The sequence below is a fragment of the Oreochromis niloticus genome, linkage group LG11 (assembly GCF_001858045.2).
Source record: "Oreochromis niloticus isolate F11D_XX linkage group LG11, O_niloticus_UMD_NMBU, whole genome shotgun sequence".
NCBI lineage: Eukaryota > Metazoa > Chordata > Actinopteri > Cichliformes > Cichlidae > Oreochromis > Oreochromis niloticus.
Window position 1 is genome coordinate 11,827,139 of NC_031976.2, and position 18,949 is coordinate 11,846,087.

General features: G+C 43.5%; 1 protein-coding gene across 2 annotated transcripts; it reads right to left on the minus strand.

The window, feature by feature from the left end:
* Positions 1-12,450: 12,450 nt before the first annotated feature.
* ncam3 (neural cell adhesion molecule 3) lies at positions 12,451-18,920 on the minus strand. 2 transcript variants are annotated; one of them, XM_005450624.4, is made up of 17 exons: positions 18,686-18,920; positions 18,267-18,338; positions 17,935-18,132; positions 17,698-17,832; positions 17,309-17,455; positions 17,054-17,171; positions 16,224-16,378; positions 15,985-16,118; positions 15,697-15,832; positions 15,379-15,546; positions 15,114-15,230; positions 14,855-14,857; positions 14,584-14,711; positions 14,323-14,491; positions 13,943-14,129; positions 13,750-13,854; positions 12,451-13,655 (listed from the first exon to the last, which is right to left on the minus strand). In XM_005450624.4, the coding sequence occupies exons 1-17, from the start codon at positions 18,747-18,749 to the stop codon at positions 13,613-13,615; spliced, it is 2,079 nt and encodes a 692-aa protein (XP_005450681.1). In that variant the 5' UTR covers positions 18,750-18,920; the 3' UTR covers positions 12,451-13,612. The 2 variants fall into 2 exon arrangements, with proteins under 2 accessions (XP_005450681.1, XP_003443674.1); XM_003443626.5 differs by lacking the exon at positions 14,855-14,857.
* Positions 18,921-18,949: the final 29 nt, after the last annotated feature.

Consider the following 18,949-nt stretch of genomic DNA (forward strand, 5'->3'; position numbering starts at 1 on the left):
ACCAGAAGTGTCGCTTGCTCCAACCAGATATCTAAGGCTTCTTCCCCAGCTGGGGTGGGACTGACGCCGGAAAATGTCCTTAGACGTCTGTATGGATGGCTTTCAGGCTGTTTGTTTGTTCTGACCATTAACTCACCTACTGCACGGATGATGGCTTCAGAATTACCATCCACTTCCCCTTTGTGGGTGCGTAACCCTTGGATATCCTCTAGGGTTTTCCCTTCATTCTGCAGAAAAGTGAGTAACTTTCCCTCAAAGTCATCTGGCTGAGGTTCAATGTAGTACACTGCTTTCCAGCCACTTCCACCACTTATTGGCATTATCTCGGGGGGGATTGTCATGGGGTTTATCTCCTCATGACACTCATACAACACCATTAACGATTGTAGTTGAGAGTTAAACATTTTTCCCTTAACTACTACTTTTCCCAAAGCTTTGATAGTCCCTGCTGTTTCTTCTATTTCATCTCTCGAAACACCTTCCGGTACCCCATAAATAGTAGGGCATGTTTCAAATCTATTGATTCCCCTTTGCACCAGTTGAACAACTCAAGTTGTGATGGTCTGCTCATTTGGTGTGTCATCATTGCTATCTGGTTTGTTTTTGGTTGTTGTTGCACGTTTGACTACTTTAACTCTTTAACAGTTGTGGGGTCAACCTGTTTTTTTTGTTTTTTTTTCTCTTGGTCCAAAAATAAATTTAGTTTACTTTAGCTATCCCAGCAGTGCCTCCATTTATGTAACCCAGGTCCCACGTAGCTAGGGTAAAGCTAGAGTATTTAGTACAATGAGACTGGGCCTGGGTTTGTAGTGCTACTAATAATAATACCTGATACCATCTAATTGAATTAATAAGGACCACCACAACTATATTTTACACAAATTAAATCCCTCACCGGGTATTTATTTAGACAACGAAGAAATAAGTAAAATAAACACTTACTTTTATAAAATGAAATGAATTGAATTCAAATAAACAAACAAAACCATGGTAAATGTGACTACATGGGTTATAAATAAACACTTACTCCATTTAAACCAAATTTTGCAACAGTGGGCCCACACACACACACACACTCTTTAACCTGTCCACACTACACCTGTAGCACAGTGCTTGTTGCAGGCCTGATTCGAAGTTCGGGTGCGGTGAGGCCTAAAACTGATAGCCGCTTCATTCAAACTGAGCAATAAACAAAATACGTGCACTTTAGTTCCAGTTAGTACTCACGAGTCCAATGAGTTTGTTAGTGGGGCAATCAGAAACGGGCAGCTAGTTCATCAGTAGTGAAGACAGTCAGGGGCGAGAAAACAGCAGGGTCCATCCAGGCAGAAACCTCTCTCTCCCTCTCCTTTCAGAGCGTCCCTCGGCTTCTAAGCATATTAAAACACTTGAGCTACAATACCAAACGCTATCAGATAACGATTTAGCATTAGCATGCTTTGACTGAAAATCACAGAGCTAAACATACAGCATGGTATCACAGCACACAACGCGGTAAGCTACGCTAATTAGCAAGCCGCTAGTTAGCATCACATATCACGCCATTTTACAACTATAACGAATAGTTACAGTACAAATGTCAAGGCACACACTCTCATTTACCTCTTGCAGATCACAAATAAGTAATATCAGGACCACGGGTAGTCGACCTCAGAGATACACTTAGATGCAAAATCCACACCACGTTTGCCTTACGACATCTCTCTCTTCGGACTTAGCTTCTGTGTCCGCTCCCACAGATTCACACAAACCTTTACCACTCGTCCCGCCCCCATAACAGAGAAGAGTGATATTGACTGGCTCGTCAGCACAACAACCAATGACAATACGACATTAAGGTTACATATTGCTTCTGCACAGTAAATGAATTCTAAAGCATGAAACCCTTTTATTGATTGGACTCTTAACTGTAAATGAAATACATTTGTACCCAAGCATATGATTTTTAAACCTTTTATCAACTATTTATATTTTAACCATTTTTTTATAACCGTAAACTTTCTTTTCTTTATACTGCAAGCCCGAATAATTGCAGTCAGGGCTACAATATGAAGAGCAGTGTATCATAACTTATGACATGAATCACAAGTTTGCAACTTCTGCAGACATTTTTAATGACCACTAAATCACTGTGATTCTGCAATAATGAGTTAATTAAAACACACCTGTGAGCTTTTCATTTTAAACTTTTTGTAGACCTGAAAGGTACGTGTGCCTGTCTGCAAAGCACAATGTATGAAATGTGCCGATTGAGACATTTTCCATAATGGATGTATATTTTTTAATTTCAAACACACACACACACACACACACACACACACACACAAATAGACGTTATTTTACACAGTTCACTGGGCTGCATACTGAACCTGGAGGAGAGAAACAACACTCGACAGCACTCGATCCAATACAAGTGTTGTGTTGCTAGTGAAATTTGGTTCGATCTGCCCACTTCTACTAGATCCATCTACGGGGGTTCCTCCTTGCAGTGTATGGTCGAAATGCCTCCTAGCTTCTAACTGTCTGCCCTTTGTTATCAGTGAAAGGAAATATACAGAGCCCTGCATGTGACATTGAAGAAAACAAATTAAGATGTACTTTTGTGAGATCCTGCAAAAGTTTGAAGTCCATGCACCTGCAGATCAGTACTGACACTTTGGCAACAACCACAGCGATGGAGGACACACACCCAATGTGAGAGCATCATAGACTTTTACTTTGAGCTTGGCCTGAACTATAAAGACGTTAGTGCTTGGCAGCAGACACAGTTTTCATGTAAGTGAGAGACATCTGAAGAGACAAAGGGACACGCTCGTCACAAAGCCTACTCTGACCTGCAGTCTTGGTTGAATTCATTTACAACCAACTGCAGTACTCTGGGCAGGCGTGTATGCACATTTCTTACATTCATTTATTGTTTTTAACAGGATGACACTGCACAGGAATACACGCCCCATCAGGCCATCAAAAACATCAACATATCCCCAGTGGTCGGCCCAGTGTGATGTATACATTACCTGAGCTCTAGGTAATGTCCCATTATGGCAAATGCACAAACTCCTTTTGAAAAAGATAACTTGTGATGGCAATATGCTTTTTATTAAAAACTAAGCGAAGTTAAGACATGAGGCTTTTGCCAATATATCGTGAGACACTCCTGATGCTCACAATTCAAGAATTTTTGAATCACCTATTACCGTTCTGCCATGAATTACGTTTGTTTGAGGGTAGGAAATCTGTACTTCTTTCTTCAGATTTCAAATTAAGCACTTTTTTCTCTCGTCATATCTTTTTGATGGATTTCCACAGAGACCTGAAAATTTCCATGACTGTTCATCAAAGCCTGCTGTATCTTACGGTGAAATAATGATATCGATGCTCCATATAGATTTAGGTTTTGGCTAAAATTTTACAACTTACAAACCGTAGTTTGAGGGCAAGTCAAGGCAGTTCACCTCTACTCAGTTATGGTGCATTACAAGCCATATATCTTTAATAATTCATATTTTAATTATGAACTATCAACACTTGAAGATTCCTCCATCTCTTCTGAACAGAACGGTCGAAGAATGACCGCTCTAGCTCCTATGGTTAGGAAATTATGGCCATTCGAGGGGAATGCATAAAACCAGGAAGATTTGGAAGATTCAAATTGAATATTCAGACTGGTCGACTGACATCGATCCTGTGTGTGTCTCTCTGTGCATTTCCATTCCATTCCATTCCATCCTCATCCGCTTTATCCGAAGTCGGGTCGCGGGGGCAGCAGCCTAAGCAGAGAAGCCCAGACCTCCCTCTCCCCAGCCACCTCCTCCAGCTCATCCGGGGGAACACCAAGGCGTTCCCAGGCCAGCCGAGAGATATAATCTCTCCAGCGCGTCCTGGGTCTGCCCCGGGGCCTCCTCCCGGTGGGACAGGGGGCATCCTTGTCAGATGCCCGAACCACCTCAACTGGCTCCTTTCGATGTGGAGGAGCAGCGGCTCTACTCTGAGCCCCTCCCGGATGGCCGAACTTCTCACCCTATCTCTAAGGGAGAGGCCAGCCACCCTTCGGAGGAAGCTCATTTCTGCCGCTTGTATCCGCGATCTCGTTCTTTCGGTCACTACCCACAGCTCGTGGCCATAGGTGAGGGTCGGGACGTAGATCGACCGGTAAATTGAGAGCTTCGCTTTTACACTCAGCTCCCTCTTCACCACGACGGACCGGTGCAGCGTCCGCATCACTGCAGCTGCAGCACCAATCCGTCTGTCGATCTCCGGCTCCCTTCTCCCATCACTCGCGAACAAGACCCCGAGATACTTAAACTCCTCCACTTGGGGCAGGAACTCATCCCCGACCCGGAGTGGGCATTCCACCCTTTTCCGGCTGAGAACCATGGCCTCAGATTTGGAGGTGCTGATCCTCATTCCCGCTGCTTCACACTCGGCTGCGAACCGTTCCAGTGCGAGCTGGAGGCCCCCACCCGATGAAGCCATCAGAACCACATCATCCGCAAAAAGCAGAGATGAGATTCTGAGGCCACCGAAGTGAAAGCCCTCCGCCACTTGGCTGCGCCTAGAAATCCTGTCCATAAAAATTATGAACAGAATCGGTGATAAAGGGCAGCCCTGGTGGAGCCCATCACCCACCGGAAACGAGTCCGACTTATTGCCGGCAATGCGAACCAAACTCTTACAACGGTTGTATAGGGATCGAATGGCCCGTAGCAGTGGGCCAGACACCCCATACTCCCGCAACACCTCCCACAGGACACCCCGAGGGACACGGTCGAATGCCTTCTCCAAGTCCACAAAACACATGTAGACTGGTTGGGCAAACTCCCATGCACCCTCAAGTATCCTCGAGAGGATAAAGAGCTGGTCCAGTGTTCCGCGACCAGGACGAAAACCGCATTGTTCCTCCTGTATCCAAGGTTCGACTAACGGACGAACTCTCCTTTCCAGCACCCTGGCATAGACTTTCCCAGGGAGGCTGAGGAGTGTGATCCCCCTGTAGTTGGAACACACCCTCCGGTCTCCCTTCTTAAAGATGGGGACCACCACCCCGGTCTGCCAGTCCAGGGGTACTGCCCCTGATCTCCACGCAACATTGTAGAGGCGTGTCAACCAGGACAGCCCTACAACGTCCAGAGCCTTCAGGAACTCGGGGCGGACCTCATCAACACCAGGGGCTCTGCCACCGAGGAGTTGTTTAACTGCCTCAGTGACCTCGACCCCAGAAATTGGCGGGTCATTCCCCTCATCCCCAGACTCTGCTTCCTCCTCGGAAGACGTGTCAGTGGGATTAAGGAGGTCCTCGAAGTATTCCTTCCACCGTCTGACAATTTTCTCAGTCGACGTCAGCAGCGCACCGCCAGCACTATACACAGTGCAGGTAGAGCACCGCTTTCCCCTCCTGAGACGCCTGGCGGTTTGCCAGAATCTCTTCGAGGCAGTCCGAAAGTCTTTTTCCATGGCCTCTCTGAACTCCTCCCACACCCGAGTTTTTGCTTCAGCCACTGCCCGAGCCGCATTCCGCTTGGCCTGTCGATACCTGTCAGCTGCCTCTGGAGTCCCACAGGCTAACCAAGCCCGATAGGACTCCTTCTTCAGCCTGGTGGCTCCCTTCACCTCTGGTGTCCACCATTTGGTTCGGGGATTAGCACCACGGCAGGCACCAACCACCTTGCGGCCGCAGCTCAATGCAGCAGCTTCGGCAATGGAGACGCTGAACATGGTCCATTCGGACTCAATGTCCCCAGTCTCCTTCAGAATGTTGTTGAAGCTTTGCCGGAGGTGTGCGTTGAAGATCTCGCGGACTGGGGCCTCTGCTAGACGTTCCCAGCACACCCTCACTACGCGTTTAGGTGCACCGGGTCTGTCCAGCGTCCTCCCCCGCCACCTGATCCAACTCACCACCAGGTGGTGATCAGTTGACAGCTCAGCCCCTCTCTTTACCCGAGTGTCCAGAACATATGGTCGAAGGTCTGGTGATACGATTACAAAATCGATCATCGACCTGCGGCCTAGAGCATCCTGGTGCCACGTGCACTTATGGACACTCTTATGTTCGAACAAGGTGTTCGTTATGGCCAAACTGTGATTTGCACAGAAGTCCAATAACAAAACACCACTCGGGTTCAGATCAGGGAGGCCGTTCCTCCCAATCACGCCCCTCCAGGTCTCGCTGTCGTTACCCACGTGAGCATTGAAGTCTCCCAGTAGGACAACAGAGTCTCCAGGTGGGGCACCTTCCAGCACCCCCCCAGGGACTCTAAGAAGGCTGGGTACTCTGAACTGCCACTCGGCGCATAAGTGCAGATGACAGTCAGGACCCGTTCCCCGACCCTGAGGCGCAGGGAACAAACCCTCTCATCCACCGGGAAAAACCCCAACGTACCGGCAGCAAGCCGGGGGATATTAGAATACCCACCCCAGCCCGCCGCCTCTCACCAGGGGCAACTCCAGACTGAGACAGAGTCCAGCCCCTCTCCAGGAGACTAGTTCCAGAGCCCAAGCCATGCGTAGAGGTGAGCCCGACTATATCTAGCCGGTACTTCTCAACCTCACGCACTAACTCAGGCTCCTTCCCCACCAGAGAGGTGACATTCCATGTCCCTATTGCCAGTCTTGGCAGCTGGGGATCGGTCCGCCAGGGCCTCCGCTCCTGGCCGCCGCCCGACACACATTGCACCCGACCCCTATGGCGCCTCCTGCGGGTGGTGGGCCTGCGGGAGGATGGGCCCATGTCTCCTCTTCGGGCTGTGCCCGGCCGGGCCCCATGGACTAAGGCCTGGCCACCAGACGCTCGCCCTTGGGCACCCTCCCCGGGCCTGGCTCCAGGGCGAGGCCCCGGTAACCCTATCCCGGGCAGGGTAAACTGTTCCCTCGATGTTCTTTTCATACGAGTCTTCTGAATCGCTCTTTGTCTGGTCCCTCACCCAGGACCAATTTGCCATGGGAGACCCTACCAGGGGGCAAAAGCCCCCAGACAACATAGCCCCTGGGATCCCTGTGACACACAAACCCCTCCACCACGATAAGGTAGCGATTCACGGAGTGCATTTGTGTTTCCATATGTGCCCATATTTCTAATTGTGTGTATCTGCTGGCTGTTCTTTCGTGCGTTTTTAAAATTTCTCCCAATTTTTCACAGTTGAACAACAAGAAGTTTTGAGTGAACTTCACCTCATTCAGCTTTTTTTCAGCTGCTCATTTTGCTTGTCCAATGTTTCTGCTTAAGTTATTACTTTTCTGCTAAATTGTAGTGTTTCTACTCTGTTTTAGTATTTGTGCCAAATTTAGTTTTTCTGACAGTTATTATGTTTCCCTTAAGTCACAATATTTTTGTTAAGATGTTATTTTAATGCTCCATGTCAGAAATACATTGCAGAAAGCCTGCATCTCTGTCTCTGTGTAGTTGTTCCTGTACTGACAGGAACAACTACACAGCCTGATGAAGCAGACAGAAGCAGCAGCTCTGATTGGTGGATTCAAATTGAGCAGATCCAGGCTGGCATAGATACACACAGGCCACACTCTTAATAGCCCCTGTTCACTCTATGCTCTGTGTGTGTGTGTGTGTGTGTGTGTGTGTGTGTGTGTGTGTGTGTGTGAGATTTACATTGCTGTGCTTGAGAGCCACCATCTACCGGAATCAAATTCCTTGTATTTGTCTGCACATATACTTGGCCAATAAACACGATTCTGATTCTGATTCTGATTCTGAAAAGTACTTGTTCAGTAATTATAGCTGGTACAGGTTCTATTACTTCAAAAATCAAGTTCACATCTCTTAAGATCAGAAAAATCACTGCCCAATCTTTTCTCCTTCTAATTCCCGACAGTCAGCCAAAAGCCTAGGATATTCAACACTTTAAACAATTGCTTCTCCGGTGTGGTGTATGCACCCAAATGCATTCAGGCATCTCATTTAGAACAGTGAGCCAGTGGTCATCAACAGAAAATCCCTGGCAGGATAATTATTCTCTCCTCTGTCCTGCCCCGAAGCCTTACAGTTTGCTTTGTGCTGTCTTTCACGGCCTTCAGTCCCATAATCCATATAACAAACTTCTCTGTCAAGGTTCAGCTTTATTACTCAGTTTCAATCTGAATCATTCACTCAGCCCACCTTTCCTCACATGCTTCGTCCAATTGATGTTGTGTCAATATTCTGAGCATTTCTGGCCAAAATGTTTTTTTCTTTTTGTACAGGCTAACTTCCTTGCCATAGTACAACGTCCTCCATTTCTGCTTCCTAGCATTGTTGGGACGCTGCTGTTTTTGGCTCTAACTGAACAAAAGTGCTTTTCTTTTTCCATTACATGTGGTGTAAATGAAATTGACCCACATAATTGTTCTGACATGGTTATACTTGTTTTCCATTTTATGAAAGCAAAAAGTTTACCTGTAGATAGAGAAATAAACATCTGCAGACATTTTTAATTCCATCCTAATTTAACAATTATGAAATTTACCAGAATAGAGTCCTATTTATTTTAACTTAATTTTTATTTTGGTTGTCATTATTTAACACTGTTTTGCCAGCAGCAGAAATCAGGGGTTGTTTGTCAGAAAAACATCTCAGAGAAGGGAAAAAAGTGTATGTTTTAAAGAATTTATTTTTATACAATGGAGTTAACTGATGGCGACTCTGGAGGTTTTAGTCAAAAGTCAACCCATTTAGATTGTTACAATCTCATTAGTCAAATGTAAATGGAGGAAATTAGTCAAAGAAACACAGAGTTTGCAAACTGGCACGTAACATCATGTAGCATTACCGTAAGTTGTTTGTTGGGGTATTTTTGGGTCTTATCTCGGCCTCTACTATTGACAGAAGTTATTTCTTTTGTTTGGCAGCCGCCTTGGGGAGATGATGAAAGGAAAACAGGGGACTTAACAAATAAACACATTCGGTAAACCAATTTTCTTCACCACACTCTCACACGTTGTAAACATATCAGATCTACCCAGATAGATAACAATGTCCGCTGCGCGCGCGCGCGCACACACACGCACACACACACACACACACACACACACACACACACACACAACAAGAGGCCAGCTTCTATGGGACTGATAAACTTCTTATTAACAGTGCAGTCTCAATATGGATTCACATGCACAAGACATATTTACTCAAATGAGTTACTGATTACTAAAACTGTTCTTTCTGTCTGTCAGTATAGGTCTGAATGTGATTCTTAACCTAAAGCAAAACATTATCCTTAATCTGAATGTTAGAGAATAACAGAGAGTTGTTTACTTACACTGACAGCTCTACATATAAAGGATAAAATATATGTTAATTGTTCCTGAAAATAAGAAATTATTGTGGTCAATCAGCCAAAACACAATCTATAAAACAGTTACATAAATAAGGTAGCTTGAAAAAAACACACACCTTGAAAAAACAAAAAAAATACTTAAAAGAAAATAGTTAAATTATATAGATGTAAATGAGATAAATAAAACAAAGAAGCTAAAAAAAAAAAACATAGAAATCTAATCATAAAACATTAAAATGGCAACTTTAATGTTCAGTGTAAATTACTGAAGAATAAAGTCAATGTATACAGTCTTCCACTTCAGCTTGTTGTTAATGTGGATGCTCAGGTATCTATACTCCACCATTTCAACGTCCTGGCCCGAGATAGACAGGTCAAGGTCAAGTGGCTTTATTGTCATTCCAACCATGTGCAGTGGTACAGTACACAGTGAAATGAGACAACCTTCCTCCAAGACCATGGTGCTACATATGACATATAACACACAATCAAGACAAGAGTCAAGACAGTGCGAAACCAGACAGAACAGAACAATACAGACACAAGACGGTGCACACACAACAATGCAATAGAAATGTGCAGAAGACTGAGCATTGTGCACAAAGTAACTTGGTGTATGAAGGTGTGCTGTCTGTTTGTGTATGAAATTGTGCAGATAAGTGCTTGGTAGTGACGTGTATGAAGGTATGGGTGTGTGTGTGTGTGTCAGTCCAGTCACTGAGTGTTCAGGAGTCTGACAGCCTGGGGGAAGAAACTGTTTCACAGTCTGACAGTGAGGGCCTGAATGCTCTGGTACCTCTTGCCAGAAGGCAGCAGGGTGAAGAGTGTGTGTGAGGGGTGTATGGGGTTCTCCAAAATGCCTGTGGCTTTACGGATGTAGCTGGTGCGATAAGTGTCTGTGATGGAGGGAAGAGAGGCTCTAGTGATGTTCTCATCTGTTCTCACTATCCGTTGTAGGGTATTGGAATCCAGTACAGTGCAGTTATCATCATACCAGACAGTGATGCAGCTGCTCGGGACGCTCTCGATACTCCCTCTGTAAAAGTATGAGTTCTCGCGTCTTTTTCACTTTCTGAAGCAGAAGCTTTCACCGAGCTAGTGCAGAGCTGCACTGACAGTTTGAGGTGTACGAGGTGAACAGGAGTAGAGACAGCATAGCCACTCACCACCATATAAAACAAAGCACTGTGGCCTGTCTGTCAGGTGGTGTGTAATCTTAGACATGATGGGCCATTCTCACATTGTACAGAAAAAACTGCCATCAGTTATAACTGTGGTCAATCTCACTTTATATTACATGAAAGAAGAAATTCAGATTAGCTGCCACGTCATACTCATGCTGATCAAATTCACTATTACACAGCACTGCATCTGCTGACAGACTTTTTTCTTTGTTTTCTAGTCCTGATGTTTTCTTCAGAAGTCAACAGATGTTTACATGACTGGACTCTATCACTTCCTAAACATTCAAACATGAAGAAAGCAACTGAGACTACAGTTTAACTCTGTTTATACACAGCTGCATTTTGAGAAAGATAACAAGTTGGTATCAATTATTTCCCTAAAAAAGTTAATTGCTTGGATATCAAAATACCAACATTAGCTCAGCATACCACTTGGACTTTTTTTTTTTCAGCATACCACTTGGAGTTGTTGTTCGGGTCAACAACTCTCTTTCCGGTCTCCGTTCCACCTCCACTGGCTCCCCCCAGGGCTGTGTGCTCTCCCCCCTGCTCTTCATCCTCTACACTGATGACTGCAGATCCACACAGCCCAACTGTCACCTGGTTAAATATGCTGACGACACAGTTCTCCTGTCACTGCTGTCAGGCCCCTCACAACACCACGGGCCCACTCTTCAGGAGTTTGTAGAGTGGTGTGACAGCTCCAAACTTGAATTGAACGTGAGCAAAACCAAAGAAATGGTGGTGACCTTCTCCAGTAGGCAGAGGGATCTGGCTGCTTCAGTCACCACCACCATCCACGGGAAGCCTGTGGAGGTAGTTGAGGAGTACAAATACCTGGGAACCATCTTTGACAACCTCCTGAAATTTTCTGCCAACACAGAGGAGATTCTCAGGAGGTGCCACCAACGGCTATACCTCCTTAGGAAACTCAACTCCTTTGGAGTCAGCACACCCATCATGATGACTTTTTACTATGCCTTCTTGAAAAGCATCATGACCTTCTCCATCACCTGCTGGTTCCACTCCCTCAACCTTCAGAACAAGAACAGACTGCAGCACACTGCATCAGTGTGCTCTAAAATCATTGGCCAACCTGTCAGAACTTTGGCACAGGTTTTCAGCCAACAGGCCCTTAGACAGGCAGCCAAAATCATCAACTACCCCTCTCACATTCTTCACCCCACATTTCAATGGCTCCCCTCTGGGCGACGCCTCCGCTGCATTTCCTGCTGGCCTGAGAGGAGGAGAGCCACCTTTGTCCCCAAAGCCACTCTGCTTTTAACTCCAGCCGACCATTTCCCACACCCATAAACATAAACTACACTCTTCTTATACTACCGACACTTTATTCACTTTTAGTCACTTACAGTTATTTATTCACCTTTCAGTCACTTTAATTTTAAAACTGTGTAATTTTAAAACTGTATATACTGTATATTCTGTGTATTTATTATTTCACTCCTATTTCCTGTTCTTATTGTCCTTATCTTCAACGTTATGCTGCTCGGTTTGTTAATTGCCCCTTGGGGATAAATAAAGTCTTCTGATTCTGATTCTGATACCACGACTGAACAATAAGTTTTCTAATGCTGTAGTCATGTGAGTTATAGTACATCTGAATAGTACATTTTGCTTATTTGAAGGATTTAAGTCAGAACTCCATTCAGCACAACCGGAGTCAATACTTGGTTGATCTGGAATTAAAAACTGCTAAATAAATGTTGTGTTCAGTGACTGTAGAAGCTTTTGGCTTCATTGTTGTAAAGTGGGAGGAAGTGGAGCCATGCCATCTTTCTTTTTATACATTTACATTAAATTTGAACATGGTGCTCAGTGAGCTGTGAAAACTCAGTCTAACTAACAAACTAACCCTAACCCATGCATTTTTTTTAATGGAACATAATCTATACTTTCTTAAACTCTCTAAATATAGTAGTCGGGTGTCATATGTAATTGTAATAGGCTTAGTCAATAAAGAAAAAACAGGTTTTCTCTGTGTTCATAGTTTTACTGTATGAGATAATTACACCAGGAAAAAGGGAAAAACATTCATTTGGTGAGTAAAAGAGACATACAGCTGCTTTCCAAGTCAAAGTTTTTTATAAAACACAAAGAGAAAGAAGTAACATGTATTTACAAGAATGTACAGTGAAAAATATAATATAAAAATAATTCGAAGATACTTCAAATAAATTGTCATTTGAACAGCTTGCTTCCTGTAATCATTAATTTGGTCATAAATACAAAAATGAGTTACATTAATCAGTTTTGTGTCTAGCAACCATATCATGCATGTTGGCTATTATTACAGGTACTTTAAAGAGGGATCTCATTTTAAGGTCCCCTAAGTGGTCAGTGATACTAGCAGAGCTTCAAAACTTTTCCTAAAAAGTGCTTAAGAACAAAACTGGCTAAAAAGTCCAATTATGTTTTTCATTTTTACAACATTTCTCATTTAGTCACGGTATGGCTTTTAAACCCCCCAATAAATATCAACACAAATTAGCATACATTAAATTAAGGTTGATTATGTGTAGCTTTAGTATATATTGCCCTTTAAATGGTCCACATGGTAAAGTTGTCATATTCGGTTATATTAATAAGATATTTTGTCATAGACATAAGTTAGTAGAGCTGCCACAGTGCAGTAATAATAAACAGTTAGTAACAAAAACCAAAATGAACTAGGTCCTCACGCCTGTGTAACATTCAAATGTGGAAGGCAAACCTTTGTTGTGTCTTTATGATTTTTTTTTCATAAATCAAGTGTAAAATTAGAAAGTAACAACAATGGTTTTAGCCTGTAAACCACAGACATGAGGATTACCCTGTAAAAGACCATTTATCATGAACTAATGTAAATTGGAGCAGACATAGTAACAAAAAAATAATTCTGCTAATCTCCTGTCTGCAGTCACGTATCAACCTTCAGGTCAGCTAGAAGCTTGAGGAGAGGACGGTGCTGTCACGAGAGGCTGCACTAAGAATCGCTGTCCTCTGACTGAAACCGTTCAGAGGTTTGGGTCAGGCCAAAATCAGCCAGTCCCCTACGGAGTGTTAAAATGTTTGCCCTTTCCCATGGCACCTATCATTACTTCACTTCTTCTTTTGTTGTCTGTAAAGTACATGAAATCTTCCTGTCTTTGTTTCCTTGTCTCATGCATTGATGCTGGGCAGGTCTCTGTCAGGTTGGGTTTTCCTGCGAGACAAAAATAATTAGTCGGTGAGATTCTCAACGCATGTTTATGACATATCTGTGTAGATTTACAGTGTGTGGGAGAAAATGAACGTACTCATTCTTGGTGAGTGGGGCCTTGTCACATTTCCCTTCCTTGAGTGGGACCCCCACCTGTTGCATACTGCTTTTCAGAGTGGACATGCCCTTCAGCTTTACTTCTCTGCAGACAAAACACATAAATATTTGAGTTATGATCATGGAAATATATGATAAAGCTTCATCTCCTCCAGGTTATTCCAAACACTTACCCCTTTTCACCTCCTTCTTCCAGCTTTTTGATTCCTGGAACTTTCTGCCCAAAGATCTTCACAGCAATGCACATGAGCAGGCCGCAGTGGTTTCTGTAGCAGCAGGTGGCATCGACAGCAATGAATACCACCAGGAAGATGATCATGACGATGCCAACCACAGCGCCTTTGGTCATGCCGCCCTTGGCTGGTGGGAGAGAGGAAAAAGTCTCAATGTGCAAACAGAAAACATTAAACATCTTTATTCTGACAAGAAAATTCTATTATTCCAGGTAGATCTGCTGTGATTTTGTATGAGTGTCAGTTTTTCCATGTATAAACTACACTGTGAGAATAACTTCTAGCTCCGTATATGCTGCAGAGCTCAAGAGGCCACATACCAGACTGTTCTGCGATGGTGAAGTTGAATGTGGCAGGTATGGAGGAACCGTTGGCATTGACTGCTGAGACTTCCAGCTGATAGTTTGAGCCAAAAGCCAAGTCTTTGAGGGAAACAGAGTCAGCATCAGGTGGCATCTGCATTTCCTTCCACTCAGCCTCTTCTTTATCCTGGTTAAAGACAGCAGAGCAACCAAAGGACTTAATCAAGGGAAATGGGCTGATGGAGACAAACACAAAGACAGGCTCATGCTGTCTCTTACCTGTCTGTATTGAACATTAAACTGCAACACAGGGCTGCCACCATCTACTGTGTGTTTAAGAGGCACAGAGAAGGTGTTGCCCTCTATTTTCATCTCATCAGAGGACAGAACTGGACTGTCGGGTTCACCTGTGGGAACGATGAAAGAAAAACATGAAGAATTCATAACAAAATTTAAAACCTGATCATTGCATTTGACTGATTTAGCTAAACTATGTGAAGAATGAGTTAGCATGTCAGTTTAGTTTAGCAAAAAACTGTGAGAACTTTACCTTCTGAGGATCGATGAGGGTGGATTACATCATGTGATGAACAGTGTGAGTGAATATCAGGAGACGGAAGAAGATGACATGGAAAAGAAAAAGTAATGATGGCAGATGAGGATGTAGTACCACAAAAACATCTGCAAGCATCCTGCACAGTGTGAACCAGTAATTCATTCACACCTATTTAAATTTATGGAATGAATTAGAGATATAATGTATAATGTAATGTTTTAACTAATATGTTGGTAATGTGTGAAGAACTTACGTATTCCCTGTGTGTGGACCTTGTGTGTCTCAGAGAACTTTCCACGTCCCACTGCATTCAGTGCAGAGAGACGTACTGTGTACGAAGTGTACGGCTTGAGGTTGATAACAAGAGGATCTACAAAAACACACAAACAGCATCAGATACTGCACATATTCAAGTCTTACTACTCATTCACTCATTCATAAAACTTTTACTTGTGAGCAGGTGAAAGTGTAAATGATAACTGATGCATATACACAGCTGGAAAGAGGAGGTGTTTTACCTGTAGCTGGGACGGTGATCTCCTCCCACTGTTCTGTGGGTTTTTCTTTCCACTGCAGGACAAAACTTGTGATGGGTGTTCCTCCACTCACAGGTGTGGTTTTCAGTGAGAAGTGGACTGAAGCTGAACCCGCAGAGACTGACAGGTAGAGAGGTGGACCGGGCTGAGCTGAAGTGAGGGTGTGAAATTAAAAAAATGAAAAAGGGAACAGCAAAACACAAATTGATATAAAAGGAACAGTAACATGCACTGGTATTATAAATAAAGTATAAAGGCACTTTCTCCATTTAACCATATATGACAAAGACAAACTCTTACTGTATATGGCGACATCTCTTGATGCATTTCCAGAAGAACTGACGGCCATGCAGGAATACAATCCACCATCAGAGGGCACCACCTCATCGATCATCAACACATCATCCACCACTCGGACACGGCCTGAAGTTGAACTCTGACAGAGAGAAAAAGACAGAAGGTAAATATAAAACTTTAAAAAACATTACATACATTTAACCATATAACGTTATGGGCTCTATCAAATTTTTCAATTCAGGATTAGTGCTTACTGTTTGAATATAATTATTTATGTTTATACAGTCTTACCAGTGTTTGTCCATTTTGCTTGTTGAGCCAGTGTAATTCAGGGTGGGGATGGCCGGTCACATTACAGGACACAGATACAGCCTCACCCACCAACACACGCTGCTGCTCTGCCGAGACAAACACCTCCGGGGCCTCTGAAATGAAACACATCAATGATCGTGACACAAACTGCTGAAACAAGATTTAAAAAGAGTTTTTCTTGCACAGCTGTTTTCAAAGTGAAACACAATCAAACCAACCAAAGACATGAAGCGTGATGGTAGCACTGTTCTCAGCAATCTTGTTGGTGGCCGTGCAGACGTACTCCCCAAAGTCCTCCCTCACAACAGACTGTATAGTCAGCTGGCTGCTGTCTGAGTTGAAGTGATGACGGGAGGGGTTAAACTCCACAGGCCTGGGAAAAATGAAATAAATAGAAAATTGCTTATTTTTTTCATGTTAATATGCTATGCAATATGAGATAGTGAGACTGTTTAGATATCAGGAATGGAGAAAACGTGGCCAGGAGAGGGAGGCAGAGATAAAGCTGGAAATCAAAACTGAGCGAGTCCAAGGAACATTAGAAAAGCTGATAGGAATTCTCCTTTTCCTCTCTCTCTCTCTCTCTCTCTCTCTCTCTCTCTCTCTCTCACACAGACACACACACACACACACACACACACACACACACACACACACAGCCCCCTTAGACACGTGCACTCTGCTCCACCCACTGATGCACAGTGTAGATGTCACGCTACATTAGTGACAGAGAGCGTCAGGGGGACTAGTCCAAACATCAACACAATGTGACCCAGTTTCTTTGCTGATTGTATATTTTCCCTCAGCCATGGTGGTAATTAAAACCAATAAAAACAACAACAACATTATTTACATTTTGTGACAAGCATGCATATATGCTAATTAAATAAAAAGGAAAGAATGAACTGTGTGAAAAATCAGACAAGTTTATCTTTAGAGGTTTTATTGTGCCGTTAGAGAGAGGAATGTAACGTGCTCAGATCGTGTTCAGCTTTTGTGCCCATACTATATTTGATTTTTATTATTAGGTCATAAAATGTGGTCTTACATGGTCCAGGTGATGTTGGGTTGTGGCAGACCATCCACCAAACACAACAAAGAGACGTTAGTTTCAGGTCCAGCCAACACTTTCTTCACCTCTTCTCTCAGTCTCACAGTCGGAGGAGCTGCAGGAGAGGGTTGAGTTTCAGTACATTTTCAGGGTTTTTTTTTTTTTTGTTAATCTCATTCATGTCACTCTAAAGAGGAAAGTGATGATAATAATTCAGCCTCATGAATGTGTTGGTGCAAAACAGTCACTTACCATTGACAACAACAGAAACAGAGAGTTCCACAAAGATTAATGGCCTCCCTCTGATCTGAGCTCTGCACACATATGTCCCGGCATCCTCTCTCTTCACCTTTTCAATACGGAGCGCGTTATCAGACTGCTTACGCATATGCCCTCCCACTGAAGCAAGCGAAGAAAGGCAGAAAAAAAAATTAACTAAAAACTACTTTGATGCAGAAATAGTGATTAGAGCAGCTTTGGGTATGATAGTCATACACTAACTTTTGCTTATTACAACTCTAAAGTTTACAAGAGAGCTTGCTCGGGAAACTGAATGTTCACAAAAGGTTCACAAAACGCTCTTTTTAAATCACAAAGCAAGCCTTCATATTGCAGTTGTTGTTCCCATATTTTGCTCTTACCATTAGAGATTTCTTGCTGGTTTCTAAACCACTGAACATCCACCTGTGGCTGTCCAGTCACCAGGCAGGGCACCAGCCCATCTGTACCCTCCAGAAACTCATGGTAGGTCTTAGTGCTTCCAAATGATGGCCCATCTGACAGAAGAGGAAAAGATCAAGGATAAAGCAACAAGTCCTAGCATACACATTACTGATTTTAAAGTTTAAATGGAAAAAGTGCCGCCAGCTGTTACGTACCATAAACAAACAGCTGTATCTGAACATCATCTTTATGTCCGCTGTCAAACTCGCAGTGGCAGGTGTACTTGCCGGCATCCTGCATTGTAGCCTTGTTAATTACCAATTTGGAGGAGGCCTCGTCCAACCTATTCACAAGCTCTTCATCATCTATGTCCTGCCCATCCTTTTGCCATGTTATTTCTCCCTCTGCTCCAGCTGAGAGGAGAGACAAGAAGAGGGTCAAAAACAAAAAGAGAGGAAAAAAAATATAATTTGTAGCCTTATAGCTGGATTGCAAAATATGTTCATGCTGAATCGTTTCAATTAGATAAGAAATATAGACGACTCACCTTTACAGAGCAGTAAGATCTCATCTCCAACTTTAAAATCTAGTTTAGTGGAAATGATGCTCATTTTAGCATCTGGAGAAGACAGGAGAGGAGATTGGTTTTAGTTTGGGATGTTTTTCCTCTCTTTGGAAGAAGAAGAACACAGAGCAACATCTCATCCAAAACAAACATGTTCCAGTAACGATGTTGTTCCTAAATCACCTATCAGGACTTTTTGGTTCATTGTTAAACATTTAACAGACAGCAGTTGAATGACATGCACAACACTCTCTATGGATGTGTCTCTCAATAAAGAGTATTTTTCTTGAGTAATTTCCTCCTTACAATTCACAGTTTTCATAGACCACAGTCTCAGTTTTCCCACTCTGACAACTCTGTATTTCCGCTTCAAAATCATTAAAAACATCAGCAGATCTTACCTGTGCTGTCCATCAGCTGCAGGAGCAGCAAGGCCAATGTCAGGATGCGAGTTGGTTGGTTCATCTTGCTCACGGGTCTGCAGGTTACCGATCTTTCAAATGACAACTGTGCTGTCAGCAAATCAAATAAAATTCAGAAAAATCAGCTAGTCAAAAAATAAATCTGTCTGAGTATGAAACTGACAGGCAAACACCTGTATCCTATCCACCGAGCACCACTCTGAGAGAAACAGGGTCTATGTCAGTGGTTATATAGGGGCACAC

What these genes read in the sequence shown, in the direction of transcription:
- ncam3 (XM_005450624.4), bottom strand. Translation starts at nt 18,749, where the DNA reads ATGAACCAACCAACTCGCATCCTGACATTGGCCTTGCTGCTCCTGCAG. An exon ending in CATCACGCTTCATGTCTTTG is followed by an intron (nt 16,119 to 16,223) that starts GTTGGTTTGATT and finishes GTTTCATTTCAG; the next exon opens with AGGCCCCGGAGGTGTTTGTC. An exon ending in GCCCCACTCACCAAGAATGA is followed by an intron (nt 13,656 to 13,749) that starts GTACGTTCATTT and finishes TTTGTCTCGCAG; the next exon opens with GAAAACCCAACCTGACAGAG.